Source organism: Equus caballus, chromosome 12 (genome assembly GCF_041296265.1).
Source record: "Equus caballus isolate H_3958 breed thoroughbred chromosome 12, TB-T2T, whole genome shotgun sequence".
Taxonomy (NCBI): domain Eukaryota; kingdom Metazoa; phylum Chordata; class Mammalia; order Perissodactyla; family Equidae; genus Equus; species Equus caballus.
Window position 1 is genome coordinate 8,606,184 of NC_091695.1, and position 20,335 is coordinate 8,626,518.

A 20,335-nucleotide genomic window follows, 5' to 3' on the forward strand; every position below is an offset into this window, starting at 1 on the left:
CCTGTAGTCGCCCCATTTTAAGTCCTACCTATTCTTCAGAATTCACGTTCAACCTACTCAAAGCTTGTTCTCTGAAGCACTTGCTTGGCACAACATGCTACCTCATTATTGTTTGTTGTCTTGTATTTACTGTCTCCTCAAGTTGTTTATGAGTTTCTTGAGAGCTGAAGCTCTCTTGAAGCAAAGAATCCTCAGATTCTGACAACCTTGTTGAATATGGTAGCCTCAGATGTGTGATAGTATAGAATTGGGAAATGGAGAGTGACTCCCTAAGCGTGTGATCTAAGTCTAAACTCAGTAAATTGGAAAAAATTTTGAGTCCATTGTTTTCTGCCACAATAAGGGAAATGGCCTGAGGAGGGTTTTCTTAAATTATGGAATCTAGAAGGGAGTCCTTAAATCCAGAAAGAGACTTCTTGTATTTCCATTGCTGCAGAGAGAGCTTGATTGGGTACATACATCTTTTGGAGATAACATTCTCTAAATGATAAACTTTTAGAGCATGTTTGAATGTTCTGGTAAAGGAGGGAAGTTACCTATACACACTTACCCAAAGACTTGTCCTCTGCTAGGGAAGTTGTGGGCTGCCACTGAACATGCCTCTTCCTTGACAGTGCACATGAAACAAGCAAGGAAGAGGACGGCTTTTCAGCTAGCCAGATCCCTGCCACATCAGACACAACAGCCTAGTAACATATTCCCCTGACCATCAAGTCGAGCTGGATAGTGGCTCTTTATCCATATTAACACACAATCCCTGATAAGGTCAAAACTCTAAGTCTCACTGGCAAAATTGTAGTAGAGGTCAGGTTCACTACACATTTCAGAAGGTATCAAAGAGGTCTCTGATTACATTCAAGATTTGACATTTTATGCTTAGGAAAATCTTTATCTGCATGACTAGAATTTGTTTTCCAGAAGAAAAATAAGCACCTTTGTGATACTGCAGTCTTAAATGTGGATTCTCCCCCACAACCATCCCCCTTTAAGCCCTTGGTTTTTAATTTATAATCTCTTACCTTTGGGTATATCTTTCATTCTAAGCTATGATGCAAGAATGGTATATTTCTCTGCTACAATTCCTCTCTCTCCAGACTTATTCAGGCACTAATCTGTAATTTCTCACCTTTGAAAGGCAAATAGAAGGAAAATTTCTGTTTTAGGATATTTTTGACTCTCGTAGAAATGTTTCAAAATCATTCATTATGAATGGGAATGAGATCTTGGGACTTGGTCTTTGTTGATGGAGTTTTTTTCCCCAAATACTTTGTTCTTACAATAGCCTAGCAGGTGAAACTTGAACTTCACTGCAAAGTCTTGAGTCACAATAATGATCTGGCTTCAGATGCTCCAGCTCACTGATTGTTGTGTGTTCTGCTGGAGAAAAACTGACACTGTCACCTTTTTGCTCTTCTTGATACTTGGGGACCTTGAGCCATGGGACTACTCAAGAGAGATGTTTCTAATGTTCTCTATCTGTGTCTCTTGTCATTGAGGTAATTGTCATGCGAAAACCCTGGACAACAGCCATGACAAACAGAAATATTTTGACAAGTCACAGTCACCGGACGCTGCTGAAGAAGAGCCCTCTGGGACAGGAGCAGAGGAGGACCCTGTGCTCTCTGCTGAGAATTCGGGGGGGGACTCAGATGCCCTTAGACTTGAAAGTAAGTTGATTTGACCTGAGCTGTGCTTCTGGGATAAAATCAACTCTCAAGCTTTAAACTTAGAATTTTCTCTCCTCTCAAGAGTTTGTTTCCTTCTTTTACAGTCACACACTGCATTGTGGAATCATGAGGGTGACCCTCAGGTGGGGAGCCGGAAGACAAGCTATAATGTGAAAATACTCTTCACACTTCTTTCTTTTTTCTGCACCTCAACAGCTTCTTTTGCTAGAACAAATTTGATTCATTTATGTACCAGTCTTTCTTCTTAATGTTATTAGTCTATTGAGTAAGTCATTGAAAAGAAGGAAGATAAGTTGTATATACACTATCCCAATAAAATTTAAAGATTTGGAATAATGGGCGTAACTACCAGGCCTTTTCCTAAAACTCCATTTTATTGAGCTGTGCCTTACTGAACAGTTCTTAAGATTGTCAGTCAATTCATAGTTGCCAGAATGAATGACTTCTTTTTAATACTCAGCCTGCTTAACCACTTCACTGCGTTTGGAACTGTGCACAACTCCCCACTTCTTGAAACACTCACACGTGTCCTTCTGCTCTTGGCTTCTGGGATATCACTTGCTCTTGGCTCTCTTCATATCCTCAAAACATCCTTTTCAATTTCCTTCACTTATTCTTTACTTTGCCCCTTATTTTTTGGGTTACCCAGGATCGTAAGCTTGGTCTTCTTGTCTTATCACTCTCTGTGTTATCTCCTGATGTTTCAGATACTTTTGAGTATACCAATGATTCCAAATCGATATTTTCAGCTAAGACATTCTCTACAACTCCAATCTTTTTTCCACTGTTTTAGTGGTCTGTTTTTCTGGATGTGCCATAGGCATTTCAGATTTAACATATCCAAAACTGAGCTTGTCCTCATTTTCACCCTGTTTCCGGAACTGCTTCTAATTCCTGTGTCCCTGCTCTCTGTTAATGACACAACCCATCCAGTCACCACTGTATCAGATCAGTCCCTAAGACCTGTTCAGTCTGTCGTCTCTTCATCTGTTCCTTCTGCCACTGCCTGAATTCTGACTTTCTTTATTTCTGCCTGGGCTATTGCAGTAGCTTCATAAGTGGATTCCTTGTATCTAATCTTTTACTTCAGTCTATGTACGGAGAGAGAGAGAGGGAGAGAGAATGTGTGTGTGTGCGTGTGTGTGAGTGTGTGTAGGAGAGAGAGAGAGAATACATGTAGTTGGTAGAAACTGTAAGGAGCAGTAGCAACCTCTGTTGCCAATTTCTTCTGTGTCCAAAGAGTTGTTTCTAAAATCAGATCTGATCCTGTAAGTTACCTGCATTCAAAATTTTCAATGGCTGTTAACCGTGGGAGAGTCCGAATGTCTTAGTGCAGGGTATAAGGTGGTTTGGCCCTCGATTCTGCCTCCAACTGTACCATCTTCTAGTAGCCTACGTAGCAGGGAGTACAAACCTTTCATCATCTCCCTCACATGCCGTGCTGCTTTGAGCCTCCATGTCTTTGCGCAGGCTGGGAATGGCCCCTGTGCACTCTGCTTTATGTGGACAACTCCTACAATCTCCGAGATGCACTCAAGTGTCACCTCCTCTGGGAAGCATTCACAAAGGTCTCCAAGCATTTAGTTGCTCCATTTGCTGTCTTGTTCCTGCTTTTTGTCAAGGCAGATTTCATACAATATTAATTGCTTGTATGTCTTGTCTCCCAGCAGACTATGAGCTTCTTTTGTATCATGTCCTGTATAACTTTATATTCCTGTATACAGTAACTATTTGCTAAAGTATGAAATGTGCCATTTGCCTTCCTGTGTAGGTTGGGTTAACATATTTAGCACTTACAAAATCCTGTGTTTCCTTCTAAGTGATACTGTATGTAAAAAATGATGTCTAAGAGAAGCCAGCTAGACCTCCAAGGGGAGGTTATGACCTTCACCTTTGCAGTTTGAGAAATTAGTTTAATCAGTTCTATCAGAAATGTTTGGGCTTTAGGGAAACTAACTCCCATTTACCAACTCGAAAGAGATCGATTCTTAAGCTAGACAGCCAGTCTGCTCATGTCCAGTGGGGCTCCTCCTTTCTGGCACCTGGCAGCCTCGTGTCTCTTTCTGGCATCAAGGTACCCACACAACAAAATGTGACGTCATGAAATGGCTTGATAAACTCAAAATCCACACATATGAAACTGAGTATCGACAAGGGATATTTTATTCAGTTTCTGGAAACTGTCCCTGTTCCAGAGCAGTACTACTCCCTAGTGACCAGAATACTCATGACAACCAAACTAGAGTCTGTTTTCCTAGGACCATTCAGAATAAAACCTAACCAAATTCTTGCTCTGTGTCTCCTGAATACCTCATTCCTTGAGACAGAGTATAACCTAGTGCTTAAGTTTCTTTAGTCTATGGTCCCCATCTAATTCCATGCCATCTCCATGCTGAGGACACAGTACAGTTGCGCGGGCTGAGACTAGGTGTTTTCCAGGTCCCTTCAACATCATGCAAACAGTTTCTTAGGTGGATTCCTTTTCAGATCGCTGATTTAATCCATAGTATGATGATGACTTACTAGTTGGACTCTCAGGTACTAACTTTTCTTTACCATAGGTCTAAACTCTGAGAGTACCTTCTTCTTTTCCCTAGATGCTGACAACATGTCCATGGTATACAGTCGTGGTATAAGTTAGCAAATTCATACCAGCATGCCTCCTATGGTGTGGTTAACAGAGTCAGAAAAACTCCATTTTTTAGTACAAATATTGTGTTATATTAAAAGCCAAGCAGAGACATTAAAGAATTTTTGAAAACTCTGTAGGAAAATTTAAAGAAATGCAAATAGTTAAGCCCTCTCCAGTAACCATAAACTATTATGATAATCACTGCTTTTTGTGATACTTTATAATTTACAAAGCATGAATTATGTGTTAACCCTGTGAAATAGATATTATTATTAAGCCCATCTTAGATGAGAAAATTGAGACTCAGAGAAGTTAGGTGCCTAAGATCTTCAGTGGATGGTGTAGCTAGAGCTCATCCTCAGGCCTCCTGATTCCATACACTGTGTCCTTCGCCTGTGTTTCTGAAAAATAGGGGTTTGGTGGGTTAGAACTTTATTCTTCAATTGCTAAGGTCATTTTTAAAGAAACCTATCATCTGCTATTACTATTATTTTATAAAGCAAAGAACATTTTAATGTCAAAAAAGACAATCTCAGAATAAAGGTCAATCTTTCACCAAAATGGACAGTTGGCAACCTTACACCATCAAGTGTGTATCTGGACATAAATGTATGTGTGTGTGTGTGCACGCGCGTGTGTGCGCGTGTGCACAATAACTTTATATGCATGTCCTTTTTTCTTTCTCATTTTGCTAAGGATTAGTGAAAACTGTGTCACTGATTAGCATGTGAAAAGCCCTGCTTTCAGACCTCCTCATCTTGTACTGAATTCCTCTCAGGTAAATTTGACTGTGGAAGGAGGAGCGTAGGTTTTGTAGTCAGAGATGTTATCAGGTCCTGGCTCTACCACCTGTACTACTTGTTAAATCTTGAGCCTTCTTTATCTCACTAATTTAAAAATAAACAAAATGCCTCAGTGGTTTTGAGCATTTAAATGAAATAACTTAGGGAAACATTTCAGTGCCTGGTGCACAGTTGGAACTCAGCCAGTGTTGACTTCTACAAGCATGGGCATGACTCTGCTGCTTCTGGACTTACGGGCTGCTTGTGAGCCAGAGTCTTCACAAGTACATGCACATAGTCTCTGCTCGGTTCAAGGGAGCCCTGCATATTTGCACAAGAGTTGTGACAGGAAAGGTTCCCTGTTCACTTTTCTCACTTATCTTCTCAAAATTCTCTGTTTTCTCTTGCTGTACTGACCCCACTAGAAGAAAGAGGAACACCATTCATGCAAATGAGAACGCATGGTTGTTGTTTTCTTCTTAGAAGTAAATCATTTCCCTTCCTGCCTTAGTCCGAGTGATTTAAGCTAAGCCTTTTGTGCTTTCTGATTTCTGGCTTGAAATTGTATGCTATTGTTTATGCATTAAATCTTAAACAAGTCCACAGCTTTACACTCTGACTTCAGAGTCAGATGGCTGCCTTTGAAAGAGGACACTAGAACTCAAGACAGAATTACCCAAAGTCCTATGGTGATAGAGTTCTAATTTGAAACCAAGTTTGTCTAATTGCATAGTATACTCTTTTTTTGTGTGAAACAAAGGGACATATTCCCTTTATGGTATTATTCTTAAAGGTAGAATGTGTCTTGCTTGCTTTCAGAAACCACAGGCTAGTACTCAGACCTGTTGATGTTAATCATATCAGACTTTCTGGAGGAAACGTTTTGAAAGTCAGATGTTGAAGGAAGGATTTTCTTTGGCTGGTCATTGCTTTGAAAGTGTGATTTTTATTGTCAATCTGTTTTGTTTTGAATGTAGCACTTATCTTTCCATCCTCTGCTCCCTAAAACTCTTCTTGAAACCTCTCTTCCGAGATTTTTTTTTTTTTTATTAATGTTATGATAGATTACAACCTTGTGAGATTTCAGTTGTACATTTTTGTTAGTCATGTTGTGGGTACACCACTTCCCCCTCCGTGCCCTCCCCCCACCCCCCCTTTTCCCTGGTAACCACCGATCAGATCTCCTTCTCAATATACTAAATTCCACCTATGAGTGGAGTCATATAGAGTTCGTCTTTCTCTGACTGACTTATTTCGCTTAACGTAATGCCCTCGAGGTCCATCCACATTGTTGTGAATGGGCCAATTTTGTCTTTTTTTATGGCTGAGTAGTATTCCATTGTGTATATATACCACATCTTCTTTATCCAATCATCAGTTTCTGGGCATGTAGGCTGGTTCCATGTCTTGGCTATTGTAAATAATGCTGCGATGAACATAGGGGTGCAACGGACTCTTGAGATATCTGATATCAGGTTCTTAGGATAGATACCCAGTAATGGGATGGCTGGGTCATAGGGTACTTCTATTTTTAACTTTTTGAGAAATCTCCATACTGTTTTCCATAGTGGCTGTACCAGTTTGCATTCCCACCAACAGTGTATGAGGGTTCCTCTTTCTCCACAACCTCTCCAACATTTGTCGTTCTTGGTTTTGGATGTTTTTGCCAATCTAACGGGGGTAAGGTGATATCTTAGTGTAGTTTTGATTTGCATTTCCCTGATGATTAGCGATGATGAACATCTTTTCATGTGTCTATTGGCCATATTCATATCTTCTTTTGAGAAATGTCTGTTCATGTCCTCTGCCCATTTTTTGATCGGGTTGTTTGTTTTTTTGTTGTTAAGCAGTGTGAGTTCTTTGTATATTATGGAGATTAACCCTTTGTCGGATAAGTGGCTTGTAAATATTTTTTCCCAATTAGTGAGCTGTTTTTTTGTTTCAATCCTGTTTTCCCTTGCCTTGAAGAAGCTCTTTAGTCTGATGAAGTCCCATTTGTTTATTCTTTCTATTGTTTCCCTCAACTGAGGAGTTACAGTGTCCGAAAAGATTCTTTTGAAACTGATGTCAAAGAGTGTACTGCCTATATTCTCTTCCAAAAGACTTATTGTCTCAGGCCTAATCTTTAGGTCTTTGATCCATTTTGAGTTTATTTTGGTGTGTGGTGAAAAAGAATGGTCAATTTTCAATCTTTTGCATGTGGCTGTCCAGTTTTCCCAGCACCATTTGTTGAAGAGACTTTCTTTTCTCCATTGTAGGCCCTCTGCTCCTTTGTCGAAGATTAGCTGTCCATAGATGTGTGGTTTTATCTCTGGGCTTTCAATTCTGTTCCATTGATCTGTGGACCTGTTTTTGTACCAGTACCATGCTGTTTTGATCACTGTAGCTTTGTAGTATGTTTTGAAATCGGGGATTGTGATTCCGCCGGCTTTGTTTTTCTTGCTCAGGATTGCTTTAGCAATTCGCGGTCTTTTGTTCCCCCATATGAATTTTAGGATTGTTTGTTCAATTTCTGTGAAGAATGTTCTTGGAATTCTGATTGGGATAGCATTGAATCTGTATATTGCTTTAGGTAGAATGGACATTTTAACTATGTTTATTCTTCCAATCCATGTGCAAGGAATGTTTTTCCATCTCTTTATGTCATCGCCTATTTCTTTCAAGAAAGTCTTGTAGTTTTCATTGTATAGATCCTTCTATACAATGAAACTTCTAAACTTGGTTAAGTTTATCCCAAGGTATTTTATTCTTTTCGTTGCGATTGTGAATGGGATAGAGTTCTTGAGTTCTTTTTCTGTTAGTTTATTGTTAGTGTATAGAAATGCTACTGATTTATGCACGTTAATTTTATACCCTGCTACTTTGCTGTAGTTGTTGATTATTTCTAATAGTTTTTCTGTGGATTCTTTGGGGTTTTCTATGTATAAGATCATGTCGTCTGCAAACAACGAGAGTTTTACTTCTTCGTTACCTATTTGGATTCCTTTTATTTCTTTTTCCTGCCGAATTGCTCTGGCCAGCACCTCCAGTACTATGTTGAATAGGAGTGGTGAAAGTGGGCACCCTTGTCTTGTTCCTGTCCTCAGAGGGATGGCTTTCAGCTTTTGTCCATTGAGTATGATGTTGGCTGTGGGTCTATCATATATGGCCTTTATTATGTTGAGGTACTTTCCTTCTATACCCATTTTACTGAGGGTTTTTATCATAAATGGGTGTTGGATCTTGTCGAATGCTTTCTCTGCATCTATTGAAATGATCATGTGGTTTTTGTTTTTCATTTTGTTGATGTAGTGTATCACGTTGATTGACTTGTGGATGTTGAACCATCCCTGTGTCCCTGGTATAAATCCCACTTGATCATGGTGTATAATCTTTTTGATGTATTGCTGTAATCGGTTTGCCAAAATTTTGTTGAGGATTTTTGCATCTATGTTCATCAGTGATATCGGCCTGTAGTTCTCCTTCTTTGTGTTGTCCTTGTCAGGTTTGGGGATCAGAGTGATGTTGGCTTCATAGAATGTGTTAGGGAGTTCTCCATCTTTCTCAATTTTCTGGAACAGTTTGAGGAGAATAGGTATTAAGTCTTCTTTGAATGTTTGGTAGAATTCTCCAGAGAAGCCGTCTGGTCCTGGACTCTTGTTTTTGGGGAGGTTTTTGATTACCGTTTCTATTTCCTTACTTGTGATTGGTCTATTCAGATTCTCCATTTCTTCCTGATTCAGTTTGGGGAGATTGTAGGAGTCTAGGAATTTGTCCATTTCTTCCAGGTTGTTCAATTTGTTGGCATATAGTTTTTCATAGTATTCTCTTATGATCTCTTGTATTTCATTGGTATCTGTTGTGATTTCTCCTCTGTCATTCCTGATTTTATTAATTTGCGATTTCTCTCTTCTTTTCTTGGTGAGTCTGGCTAGGGGTTTGTCAATTTTGTTAATTCTTTCGAAGAACCAACTCTTTGTTTCATTGATCCTTTCTATTGTCTTTTTTGTTTCAATATCGTTTATTTCTGCTCTTATTTTTATTATTTCCCTCCTTCTACTGACTCTGGGCTTTGTTTGTTCTTCTTTTTCTAGTTCTGTTAGGTGTCGTTTGAGGTTGCTTACGTGAGCTTTTTCTTGTTTAGTGAGGTGAGCCTGTATTGCGATGAATTTCCCTCTTAGGACTGCTTTTGCTGCATCCCAAATGATTTGGTATGTCGTGTTCTCATTTTCATTTGTCTCCAGATAATATTTGATTTCTTCTTTAATTTCTTCAATGATCCATTGTTTGTTGAGAAGCGTGTTGTTTAGTCTCCACATTTTTGCACCTTTCTCTGCTTTTTTCTTGTAGTTGATTTCTAGTTTAATAGCGTTATGATCAGAAAAGATGCTTGATATTATTTCAACTCTCTTGTATTTATTGATGTTTGCTTTGTTTCCCAAAATATGGTCAATCCTTGAGAATGTTCCATGTGCACTTGAGAAGAATGTGTAACCTGCTGTTTTTGGATGAAGTGTTCTATATATATCTATTAAGTCCATCTGGTCTAATTTTTCATTTAATTCTATTATTTCCTTGTTGATTTTCTGTCTGGATGTTCTGTCCATTGGTGTTAATGGTGTGTTGAGGTCCCCTACTATTATTGTATTGTTGTTGATGTCTTCTTTTAGTTCTATTAAGAGTTGCTTTACAAATTTTGGTGCTCCTGTGTTGGGTGCGTATATATTTATAAGTGTTATGTCTTCTTGGTGGAGAGTCCCTTTTATCATTATATACTGTCCCTCTTTATCTTTCTTTATCTGTTTTGCTTTGAAATCTACCTTGTCTGATATTAGTATAGCGACACCTGCTTTCTTTTGTTCATTATTAGCTTGGAGTATTGTTCTCCATCCCTTCACTCTGAGTCTGTGTTTGTCTTTGGGGCTGAGGTGTGTTTCCTGGAGGCAGCATATTGTTGGATCTTGTTCTTTGATCCATCCTGCCACTCTGTGTCTTTTGATTGGGGAGTTCAATCCATTTACATTTAGAGTGATTATTGAGACGTGGGGGCCTACCACTACCATTTTGTGTCTTGTTTTCTGGTTTTCTTCAGTTTCCTTTGTTTCTCGTCCCATGGTTTAATCTGTTCTGATGTACAGCTGCTACTCTCTGTTGTTGTCCTTCTACTTATCTCCTCTGCTCTTGGTTTTGTAGCCCCTTTCCTTTTTTGGATTTTTCAGGAATGAGGGTTTTCCTGAGGATTTCCTGAAGAGGAGGTTTTGTGGCAATGAACTCCCTTAATTTTTGTTTATCTGGGAAAGTTTTTATTTCTCCATCGTATTTGAAGGATATTTTCGCTGGGTAGAGAATTCTCGGCTGTAGATTTTTGTCCTTCAGATTTTTGAATATATCATTCCACTCTCTTCTAGCCTGTAAAGTTTCTGCTGAGAAATCTGCTGATAGCCTGATGGGGGTTCCTTTGTAGGTTAGTTTCTTTTGCCTGGCTGTCCTTAATATTTTCTCCTTGTCGTTGACTTTTGCTAGCTTCACTACTATATGCCGTGGAGTTGGTCTTCTTGCATTGATAAAGTTTGGAGATCTATTGGCTTCTGTCACCTGAAGATCCATCTCCCTCACCAGATTTGGGAAGTTCTCAGCCATTATTTCTTTGAATAGGTTTTCTGCCCCTTTCTCCTTCTCTTCTCCCTCTGGTATACCTATAATCCTTACGTTGCATCTCCTAATTGTGTCTGATAATTCTCGGAGAGTTTCTTCATTTCTTTTAAGTCTTGCTTCTCTCTCCTCCTCTGCCTGCAACAATTCTATATTGCCATCTTCCAAATTGCTAATTCTTTCCTCCATATTATCGGCCCTACTGTTCAGAGCATCTAGATTTTTCTTAATCTCCTTTATTGTGTTCTTCATTTCCAATATTTCTGTTTGGTTCTTCTTTATCGTATCAAACTCTTTTGTGACATAGCTCCTGAACTCGTTGAGTTGTCGGTCAGAATTCTCTCTTAACTCGTTGAGAATCTTAATGATGGCTGTTTTGAAGTCATCATCATTTAGGTTATATATCTCATTTTCTTTGGGATTGTTTTCTGTGTATTTGTTACTTTCTTTCTGTTCTGGAGATTTAATGTATTTTTTCATATTGCTTGATGTTGTTGATTTGTGCCTCCGCATGAAGATAGAGTTTAGTTGCTCCTTTCACTTGTTTCAGCTGCTGCGGTGGGGGGAGCAGCTGTTTATACTTCACCAACCAGGAACCCTGTTCGTAGTTGCTAACTGGGCCTGGGCCCCTCTTCGTAGCCACAGTGGCCCTTTGGATTCCCTCCTCTGCCGTGGGGGCCGTCACAGGGGGGCTTCAGGCTGCAGGTGCCTACTGTTGCAGCCCACCTAGATGTGCTCTCTCCTTGGGGTCTGCAACGGTGTTATGGGCTTTTCCAGTGGCCAGGGGTGGGATCACTTATATTTGTCGCTCCATTGCTGTCGGCACCCACCGAATCTCACTTGTCCTCTATGGGTCGCAGGAGAGCTATTGGCATCTTCTACAGTCTGTGGTTAGTACACCTAGCTATGCTGCTTTTGCCCTGGGGTCTTCCAGCCTTGTGGCTGGCGGCTGGGTGCCTTCTACTGGTGCTGTGCAGAGGCTTTCCCTAAGGCTGCTGTGAGCCTGTAGGGTTTCCCCCTAGGCTACTAAGCTGGGTCTCTGGAACTCTCTCCAGCCCCAGTCCTCTCCGAGATCTCCGGCAATCCCTAGTCTCACGGGGCGGGCAACGGCAGCTGGGGGTCGCCCCGCCCTCTGGGCTTCTCTCCGGGCCTCTCCCGGGAGCCCTGAATGCTGGGCGTGGCCCCTCTGCTAATGGCAGACAGAGAGTTTTGTCTGCTGCCTGGCGGAACTCCGGCGCTTCCCTTCCGGGTCGCAGAACCAGCCTTTGAAAGTTCCCCCCGCCCCGGTCCTCTCCGAGATCTCTGGCAATCTCTAGCCCCACGGGGCGGGCAACGGCAGCTGGGGGTCGCCCCGCCCTCTGGGATTCTTTCCGGGCCTCTCCCGGAGCCGTGAATGCTCGGCGTGGCCCCTCTGCTAACGGCACACAGAGAGTTTTGTCTGCTGCCCAGGCGGAGCTCCGGCGCTTCCCCTCCGGGTCGCAGAACTGGCCTTTGAAAGTTCCCCCAGCCCAGGTCCTCTCCGAGATCTCCGGCAATCCCTAGTCCCACGGGGCGGGCAACGGCAGCTGGGAGACCTCCGTACCCTCCGTGACTCTCTCTGGGACCCTCCGGGCGCCCCGAGCACCAGGCTGGGTCTCCCCGCCAATGGCGGGGAGAGACTCTCCCCACGGGCTCAGGTGTGCAACTCCAAAGTTTCCCTCTGCGTTTAGGAGTAATTGCGGGGGGTTTAGGTAGGGTTCTGGTCACCTGTTTCCACCGTCGCTCCTCTGTTGTGTTCTCGCTCCTGCCCTAGATGTGTGTGGATCCTCTGGGGGCATCCGTTGGAAGAAAGCCGTTGCGGGTACTAGGCTGCCTGTCGGGGTCAGAGAGTTTTCACCTATTTCCACATCCTCCTGGAGGAAAGTCCATCCGCCTTCCGATGTATAGTCGCGTGGGTGTCTCAGACATTCTGAGATGCTGTCTGGATATCCTTTGTCAAGCGATAAGTGTCCAAATAATTGTAGACTCGAAGGGCGAGAGACAAGGAGGACTACTCACGGCGCCATCTTGGATCTTCTCTTCCGAGATTATTATACTGCTTTTTATCAAATACAGTCACCTTCGTTCAATTATCTTCTGATGTTCCGCTCCCTCTCGGTAATGTCCCCAAGAGTCATTGTCTGGCCTCTGCTTCTGCTGCCTTGGGTGCCCAGTCTCTCCCTGGGTAGCTCATTCCATTTTCTGACCATTCAAAAGTCATTCCTAATAGTGAGCTAAAATATAACTTCTCATTTCTAGTTCTGCCTTCTAAGGCTAAAAGTCGGTCTTGTCTCTCGTTAATATCACATCTCCTTAGATATTTGAAAGTGATTATTGTTCCTGCCTACTCCACCCCTCGTGTTTTCTCTTCCTTCAGCTGAGTGTCCTCATTTCCTTGAACAGCTCCGCTTCTGTTATGGCTTCTAGTCTCTTCACCAACCTTGAAGTAATCTCTGGAATTTTTAAAAATCTTTTCAGCAAAATATTTTTCAAGCCTGATTTTTTTGTGTGTGCAGTATATCAGTTACCCTTCCTGTGGGGTCAGGAGCTTTGAAAATCTCTTAAACTGAGGTGCCCAGACTCCACCAAGACTCTCCAGGTGTGTGTGGAACACTGCAAGGTTGAGCTGGACCTCTTCTTCCTTCTTTTTTCTCTCTCTCTCTTCCTTTTTTTCTTTTTCTTTTCTTTTTCTTTTCCTTTTTCCTTTTGTAATCAGGACTATATATGCTTCTCCCCATCTTTCATCCCTTCTCCTTTCCCTGTGACTCTTGCCCGATTACCTAACATGGCGCAAACTCAGCTGTACGCTCTCCCAGCACCCTGGGAGAGGATTCATCCCCGTCAAAAACGTGAACTCATAAGCCTCCCTGTGGGTGCTCATGGTCTCTTTGCTTCACAGTGTTTATTCTCCTTTTTCCGGTGTGAAAATGGTACGTGTTAAAGAGGATAAAGGAAAAAACAGAGATATGGGTCCCGGTCTCTCTGTTTTTAGGTTATATCGTACCATCTGTCCCACAAGCAGCAAGCCTAATATTTTCTTTTTCTTCTTGCTTCAAGCATAATTTAAAAACCTTCTGAAATACCTCTACAGTCCAGACTTTTCACCAAACCTGAATTCTGTATTTCCAACAGTTTATTGGACAGTGTCTGGACATATGTCCCTCCATCCATTCTAGTCTAGGCCGGGAGCTCCATGGTTGTTATATTCTAAGCCCTCAGCACATTGTGAGACACATAGCAACAGATGTTTACATGAATTAATGAATAAGTGTCTGAAATCCCAATGCTTCATCCTATTTATTGCCCTTTCCTCACTCCGTTCTCTTTGTCAATAGCATTCTGTGTTCATACTCACAGATACCCAAACTGCAGTCATGTAGCAGAAAGCCCACTGTGTCACATTAGGCTTTAAAATCTTGGACTCATCTTTGAACCTACTCTATTCTTTGCCATTATATCCATTTCATCACCAAATTCTATTTTTCTCCATTAAAATTTCCTCACATCCTTCGCTTTCCCCCTCCTTTAAATTCCCCTTCAGCCGCACCCTAAACCTGCCTCTCCTTATATAACTCGTGTTTAGGTTGTTGAAAATGCCTCTAATTGGTCTCTTTGTCCTCTGTCTTCCTTCTCTCCTCCACCCCCAAATCCACTGACTGATTTACTGCTCTGGCCTTCATAAGTATTGCGGCTCTCATCTTGTTATTCTTCTGCTTAACAAACAAGATGCTCCCTTTACAATGAATCTTCTTCCTGACTTTCCCAGACCTTCTCAATGTCACCCACCTTCCCCGAGTGTCTTATTTGCTGATGTCCTCTATCTACATTCTTTGTTCTAGTCATTTGAAATAGTGCCTGCCAGGTGCCTCCCTTACGCCTGTATCAGTGTGCATGTGTCTGGGTGTGTGAGTATATACATACGTGCTTTTCTAGTGTCGTCCCTCTGGGGACTGCCCTCTCTGGCCCTCTGTTCTGTCTAAATCCTGCCTCACATAGTCTGCCTTAATCTAGAAAGCATTCTGTGACTACACTCAAGTACTTTTTTCCTCTAAAAAGACCATTTTAATATGATTGTCCCGAATTGTTTAACCCCTATAGTTTTGTGTCTCCAACTTGATTGGATTTAACTCCTCAGGGTCAGAGTCCTCAGCGCGTGTTCTTTCTGTTCCCACCTCTATAGCTTATAGCACGGAGATGGGCACATAGTAGGCTCTCAACAAATAAGGTTGGTCTGTTTTTTTTCTAACTCATAGCACATTTTTGATCTCCCCATTCCTCACCTTTATTTAATGTTGTTCTTTAGGAATAGCTATCACCCCAACCCCGCAGCCTTTGAAAAGGCCTGATGGCTGCCAGCAGCAGCCAGGAGCATGCAGCAAGTTCCATAAGTCTCTCTTGATTTGAATACCGATTTCCATCCATGAAAGCCCCTTTCTCTAAGAGCTTTCTAATAATAATATTTTTTACCATACGGTAAGGGCACAGGGAAGTATTCATCTTTGGGAACTCGGCTTGCAGAACTCTTTGCAACTAAACAACATGCATGCTTTCTAAAAAGTAGTAGTTAATGAAGGGAAATAGGCTTCATACCACAGTATCCCTATGCAGCTTCACCTGGATGCTGGAGAATTAGTTACCTGCAGTCTGCCTTTGGCCAGAGGCCACTTTTCTTTAAGCCCATCTTCTTAGCTGTGGCCAGATCTGTCAAAAACCCTTTCCTGTCTCAGGACCAGATGCAAGGAATCCCATGGTAGCCATTGGAGAAAGAAGGGGAGGAAGCTAAAGTAACAGGAGGATACTTAGAGACAACTGTGTCGCTACAAGTCAGGTACCAGACAGTTCTTCTAATTAAGCTGCTGTTTGGGATCGCTACAGCAACCCTATGCAGCTGCGTTCCCTGGTCAGCCACTGAGGAATCTGTGAATCACATAGTGTGCCAGACATTATGCTAAAGACACGATGCCTGCCTCTCCGTTGTTACCCTTCAGCTGGGTTGACAATACTATAACACATGACAAGGTGTTAGAGCTTAAAAAGTCTTGACTTGCCAGCAGGACAAGGCAACGGCAGGAGCAGGAAATCCTCAAGAACCTCACAAACAAATTATTCCTGAGTTCCCATTCATTCATTCTACAATGGTTTGTGCCTGCTGTGTGCCAGGTATACTGTTGGACATTCAGAATATGGTAGCAAACAAGATAGAAACTGAAAATTACAGCTCTTTGTCAACCCTACATTTGTACTACTGGCCACATAGTTTAGGCAAGTAACCAACCATTTTTATTTGAATAGCCTTCTGCAGACTCCTATTTTACATAGTGCTTGTTTCAGAATAATAATAATAATAAACAATAGAAACTAGCAGATTGGTTCAGAAGACCTAAAAGAAACTTACCTGAAGGGACAGTAGTACATTTTATAGTCACTTGTTAACAAATGGGAGAGCTCTATAGTTTTTTCAAGAAAGAATAACAGAGATTTCCAGTGGTACTCCCAGCCTGACAGCACACCTTTCCACTTTCTGGACTAGAAGATGGGATGGGAGATAGAGATGCCACCAGAGCTAAGGGTGACACTGCACACCTTCTGTGAGTGGGACTCAGAGCCTTAAGTTGATTTTAGCTGTGGTAGTCGGCCGTCTTTCTCACCCCACCCTCCTCAGAGAATTCTGTGCATTTCGAAGATAAGTTATTCACTGTGGCCATAGGTCTGGTCAATACAGATATGAGATTCCTGACCTTGGCCTTGTTAATGCCGTCTTCTAAATCACTGAACCAGCCAGAATTACCAATTGAAGATTATTGGGATAACGTAGATGGCATTTTGTGAGCAATCAACCCTGAGCTCTCAGGTTGTCTGGTGGGTACATGTTACAAAAGGAGGCATTCCATTTTGTTATTTGTTTTTGTACCCTGTCTACTTCCAAAAAGGATTGGAGATGACTTTCATGGAACATGCAGTATAAGATTCAACCATTAATTCAAAATAGCAAAAGTTAAGGAGTAAAAAATTAAAATTAAAAAAAAGGAAAGCCTTCTATTAAGAAGCTCAGATCAATTTTTCCCTGAGCTTCCTAGTTATCTGTGCTTGAAGGGAACTTGTAGGGTTATGTAACCGTCAATGTATAATAATAGTAACATATTGACATCTCAGGAGAAAGAATTTTTACTAGGCCATTGTGCTGAGAAACATCCATAGGAGTCCTTACAAAAGACACTTGAGCAATATAACAAATAATACCTTGATAACCATTTTAGGATAAAATTACACTAGTATATTACTATTTCTTATATCAGCCATTAGTGAAAATGGTAGCCTCCGTGTGGAATTAGGATAGTTTCCCATTAAAGAAGTCATTGTTCAGTTAGGGAATTAGACTATATAGTCTGGACCTGCAGCTGTGATATTTCATATGCTCTTCAAATAAAGCTTGAAGAATCCCACGTATTAAATAATATATAATAAACTTCATCTTTGTCATCTGTGTCTTATATCTAGAGCAAGTTGGTCTTTTTTTCAAAACATACCTGTATAAAATAGCCATCCTTATGCTCACTAGTGACGTAATCTATGAGTGCCTGCCCTCTAGCTGCTGCCATTGTCCTCAGCCAGGCTTTTGACAAAAGCTAGGTGACAAAAGATGAATTTTGAAGATGCTGAATGGTATATTTATGAAGGTGGGCTATAGAAGTGCCTCTAAGCAGAGCCAAAACTTTTCTCAAAAAGTAAGATTGGAGTCCCTCCGGTGGGTGAGTAAGTGCTGGGTAATGTTTAATAACGTGCTGGCGCTTGAATTTCAGGTACAGTAGTTGAGGAAAGCAATGGTTCTGATGAGATGGAGAATTCAGATGAAACAAAAATGTCAGAAGAGATACTGGCTTTGGTGGATGAATTTCAACAGGCGTGGCCTCTGGAAGGCTTTGGGGGAGCACTAGAGATGAAGGGGCGGCGTTTGGACTTGCAGGGGATACGGGTGCTGAAGAAAGGTCCCCAGGACGGAGTGGCCAGAAGCTCTTGCTATGGAGACTGCAGAAGTGAAGATGATGAAGCAACAGAATGGGTAAGAGTTTGCCCACTCAGTTCTTAGCAAACTGTAGCCCAGGTCTTTAGGGGGGATGGGAGAGGCTGCTAGTTTGCTAGTATGATGCTTCTGTTGGGTATGTGGCATTCCAGTGAGCCTCCACACTGGAATTGTACCACAGGCAGCATTTCATCCTACTTGGGTATTGCTAGCTCTTCTGAGTGGCCGAGGAAACAGGATGGATGTGAAGCCAGACTGGGAACTGCCCAGGCCGGACATCTTAATTTTCAGTTTCCTCTATACGTTCTTCAAGGCTAGGGTATTTTATTTCATTAAACATTTTTCATTTAGACCTCTAGGAATTAAACTGAAGGAGAGAACGTAACCCTAGCACAGAACTGACTGGTTATTCTTAAAACCGCCAATATCCACAACCACTCACAGATTTGTCCCTAACCACTCTCATTTGTCCCTAACATGTCTCCATTTCCCAGATCACATTCCAGGTCAAACGTGTAAAGAAACCCAAAGGAGATCACAAGAAAACTCCTGGGAAAAAGGTAGAATCGAGCCAAGCAGAAAATGTACATCGTTACCAAGCAAATCTGGAGATCACTGGCCCAAAGGTGGCATCTCCTGGCCCACAAGGTAAATTTGAAGATTTACCATGCCGGTCTCTGCTTTCAGACTTCGCTGTGTCAGTTCTCACAAAGGACGTGTTTGTGACTTGAAGTAGATCAGTGAGAAGGAAACCGGACTTAGTGACCAAGAAACCAGCCATTGGGATAAAGTTTGTTTTGACATTTACTTGATTCTTTTACCATTGGCTATTTGGCTTATGGTCTTATCATCTTGAGCTTAAATATCCTATTGATTCTCAACAGTTCAAACACCAGTTTGCCACTGAGCTCCCTGTGCCTCATTTTCCTTATCTATAAAATGGGATGATAATCGCATCTATCCTACAAGGTGGTTGTAGGGTCATATGAGTTGATACATGTAAAGTGCTTTAAATGAACTGGGCTCATAGGACTCAATAAATGTTAACTATGTAGTAACATTTTTGTGTGCCAGATATCTCTGTAAGTTTTAAATAAATGCTTTGGAACTACTCCCCAGGGAAAATGCACATACATCAAAATTTGGCATGTACTTTCAGGGTTCATTCTTATCCCCAGGTCTATCTCTGGACTCCAGGTTCAGGACCTTTGCCATGAGTCCAGTTGATTCTCTTTTTCAGCAGTGAAATAAATAGTGAGATTTCTTTTTAAAAAATCTCCTTTTTCAAAAGGATATTTTCAGTCTCTTAGACTTCAAAAATTCAAGGTAACTTCATGAAAATGTGTCTTATTTAATGTGATATGAGTACTTACCAAAGCTGAAAACAGAGTACACGTAATAAAATATAAAGAATAGGGACAGCTTCACTAAATCTCAGAATGAACTGTGACTTGTGAAAAACACTAAAGACACCAAAAGGACATTTTGTTGTGACTCAAGTTAAAAGCATGAAGTAGCTTTACTATTTAAGGAAGAGAGCATGTGTTAACAGGCTACAGAAAGAAAGCAACACCTCCTCCATTAGATCTGTCTTCTATAGCAAGGAAAAAATGTTTAAACAGTAAATCATCATTGTGGAAATGAAAATTCCAATGGATTATATAGTAAATGTAATAAAATCATAAAAGAAGAAAATGTGGATGTATATGTATATACTTCTAAGGTGGAAGAGGACTTTCCAAGGCAGAGAAAAGTAAAGAAAAAAAATAATAATTCTGGCACCAGAAAACATTACAAAATAGAAAACCAGGGGCCATCCCAGTGGCATAGTGGTGAAGTTTGCACACTCCACTTCAGCAGCCTGGGGTTCACAGGTTTGGATCCCAGGCATAGACCTACACACCACTCATCAAGCCGTGCTATGGCGGCATCCCACATACTAAACAGAGGAAGATGGGCACAAATGTTATCTCAGGATCACTATTCCTCAAGGATAAAGAAGAAGATTAGCTGCAGATGTTAGCTCAGGGCCAATCTTCCTCACACACAAAAAAAAAGAAAAAGAGAACCAAACGACTGAAACAACATATTTTTTGCAGAATATTTGTATATATTTACAGAATATATTATAAACAAAGGATATCAGTGTCATTTAAAGAACACCTCTAAATCAATATGAAAAATACAACGTTTCAATAAAATATGTGCAAAGTACTTAGGCAGTTCAACAAATACACACGCACACACGCAAATCACCACTAAACACATGAGAAAATGGTCAGCCTCACTCGCAATCAAAGAAGTGCAAGCAAACAATGAGATACCATTTTTGCTTATCGAATTCTCTTTAAATGTGTAATACACAATGAAAGTTAATAAAACAAACTTTGGGATAGTTTAACTAGATGTATCAGAAAATATAAAATATACCACCAATTCTACTTCTAGTAATTTACCCTAAGTAAATCATCTTACAAGTGCCAAAGACAGAAGTACAAAGATATTGATCGCAGGGTTGCTTATCATAGTAAAAATTTGTAAACAACCTAAATGTTGGTTGTTG

General features: G+C 41.2%; 1 protein-coding gene across 2 annotated transcripts in view; it reads left to right on the forward strand.

The window, feature by feature from the left end:
- The window catches only part of TTC17 (tetratricopeptide repeat domain 17), a 116,319-nt gene that overhangs the window by 66,407 nt on the left and 29,577 nt on the right, over positions 1-20,335 (forward strand). The window contains exons 17-19 of one of the 2 annotated variants that reach the window (XM_023653901.2): positions 1,497-1,667; positions 17,552-17,811; positions 18,267-18,420. In XM_023653901.2, the coding sequence (XP_023509669.1) occupies positions 1,497-1,667; positions 17,552-17,811; positions 18,267-18,420 (585 nt within the window). The remainder of the gene's footprint in view (positions 1-1,496; positions 1,668-17,551; positions 17,812-18,266; positions 18,421-20,335) is intronic. The other variant, XM_070229328.1, reaches the window with a different exon arrangement.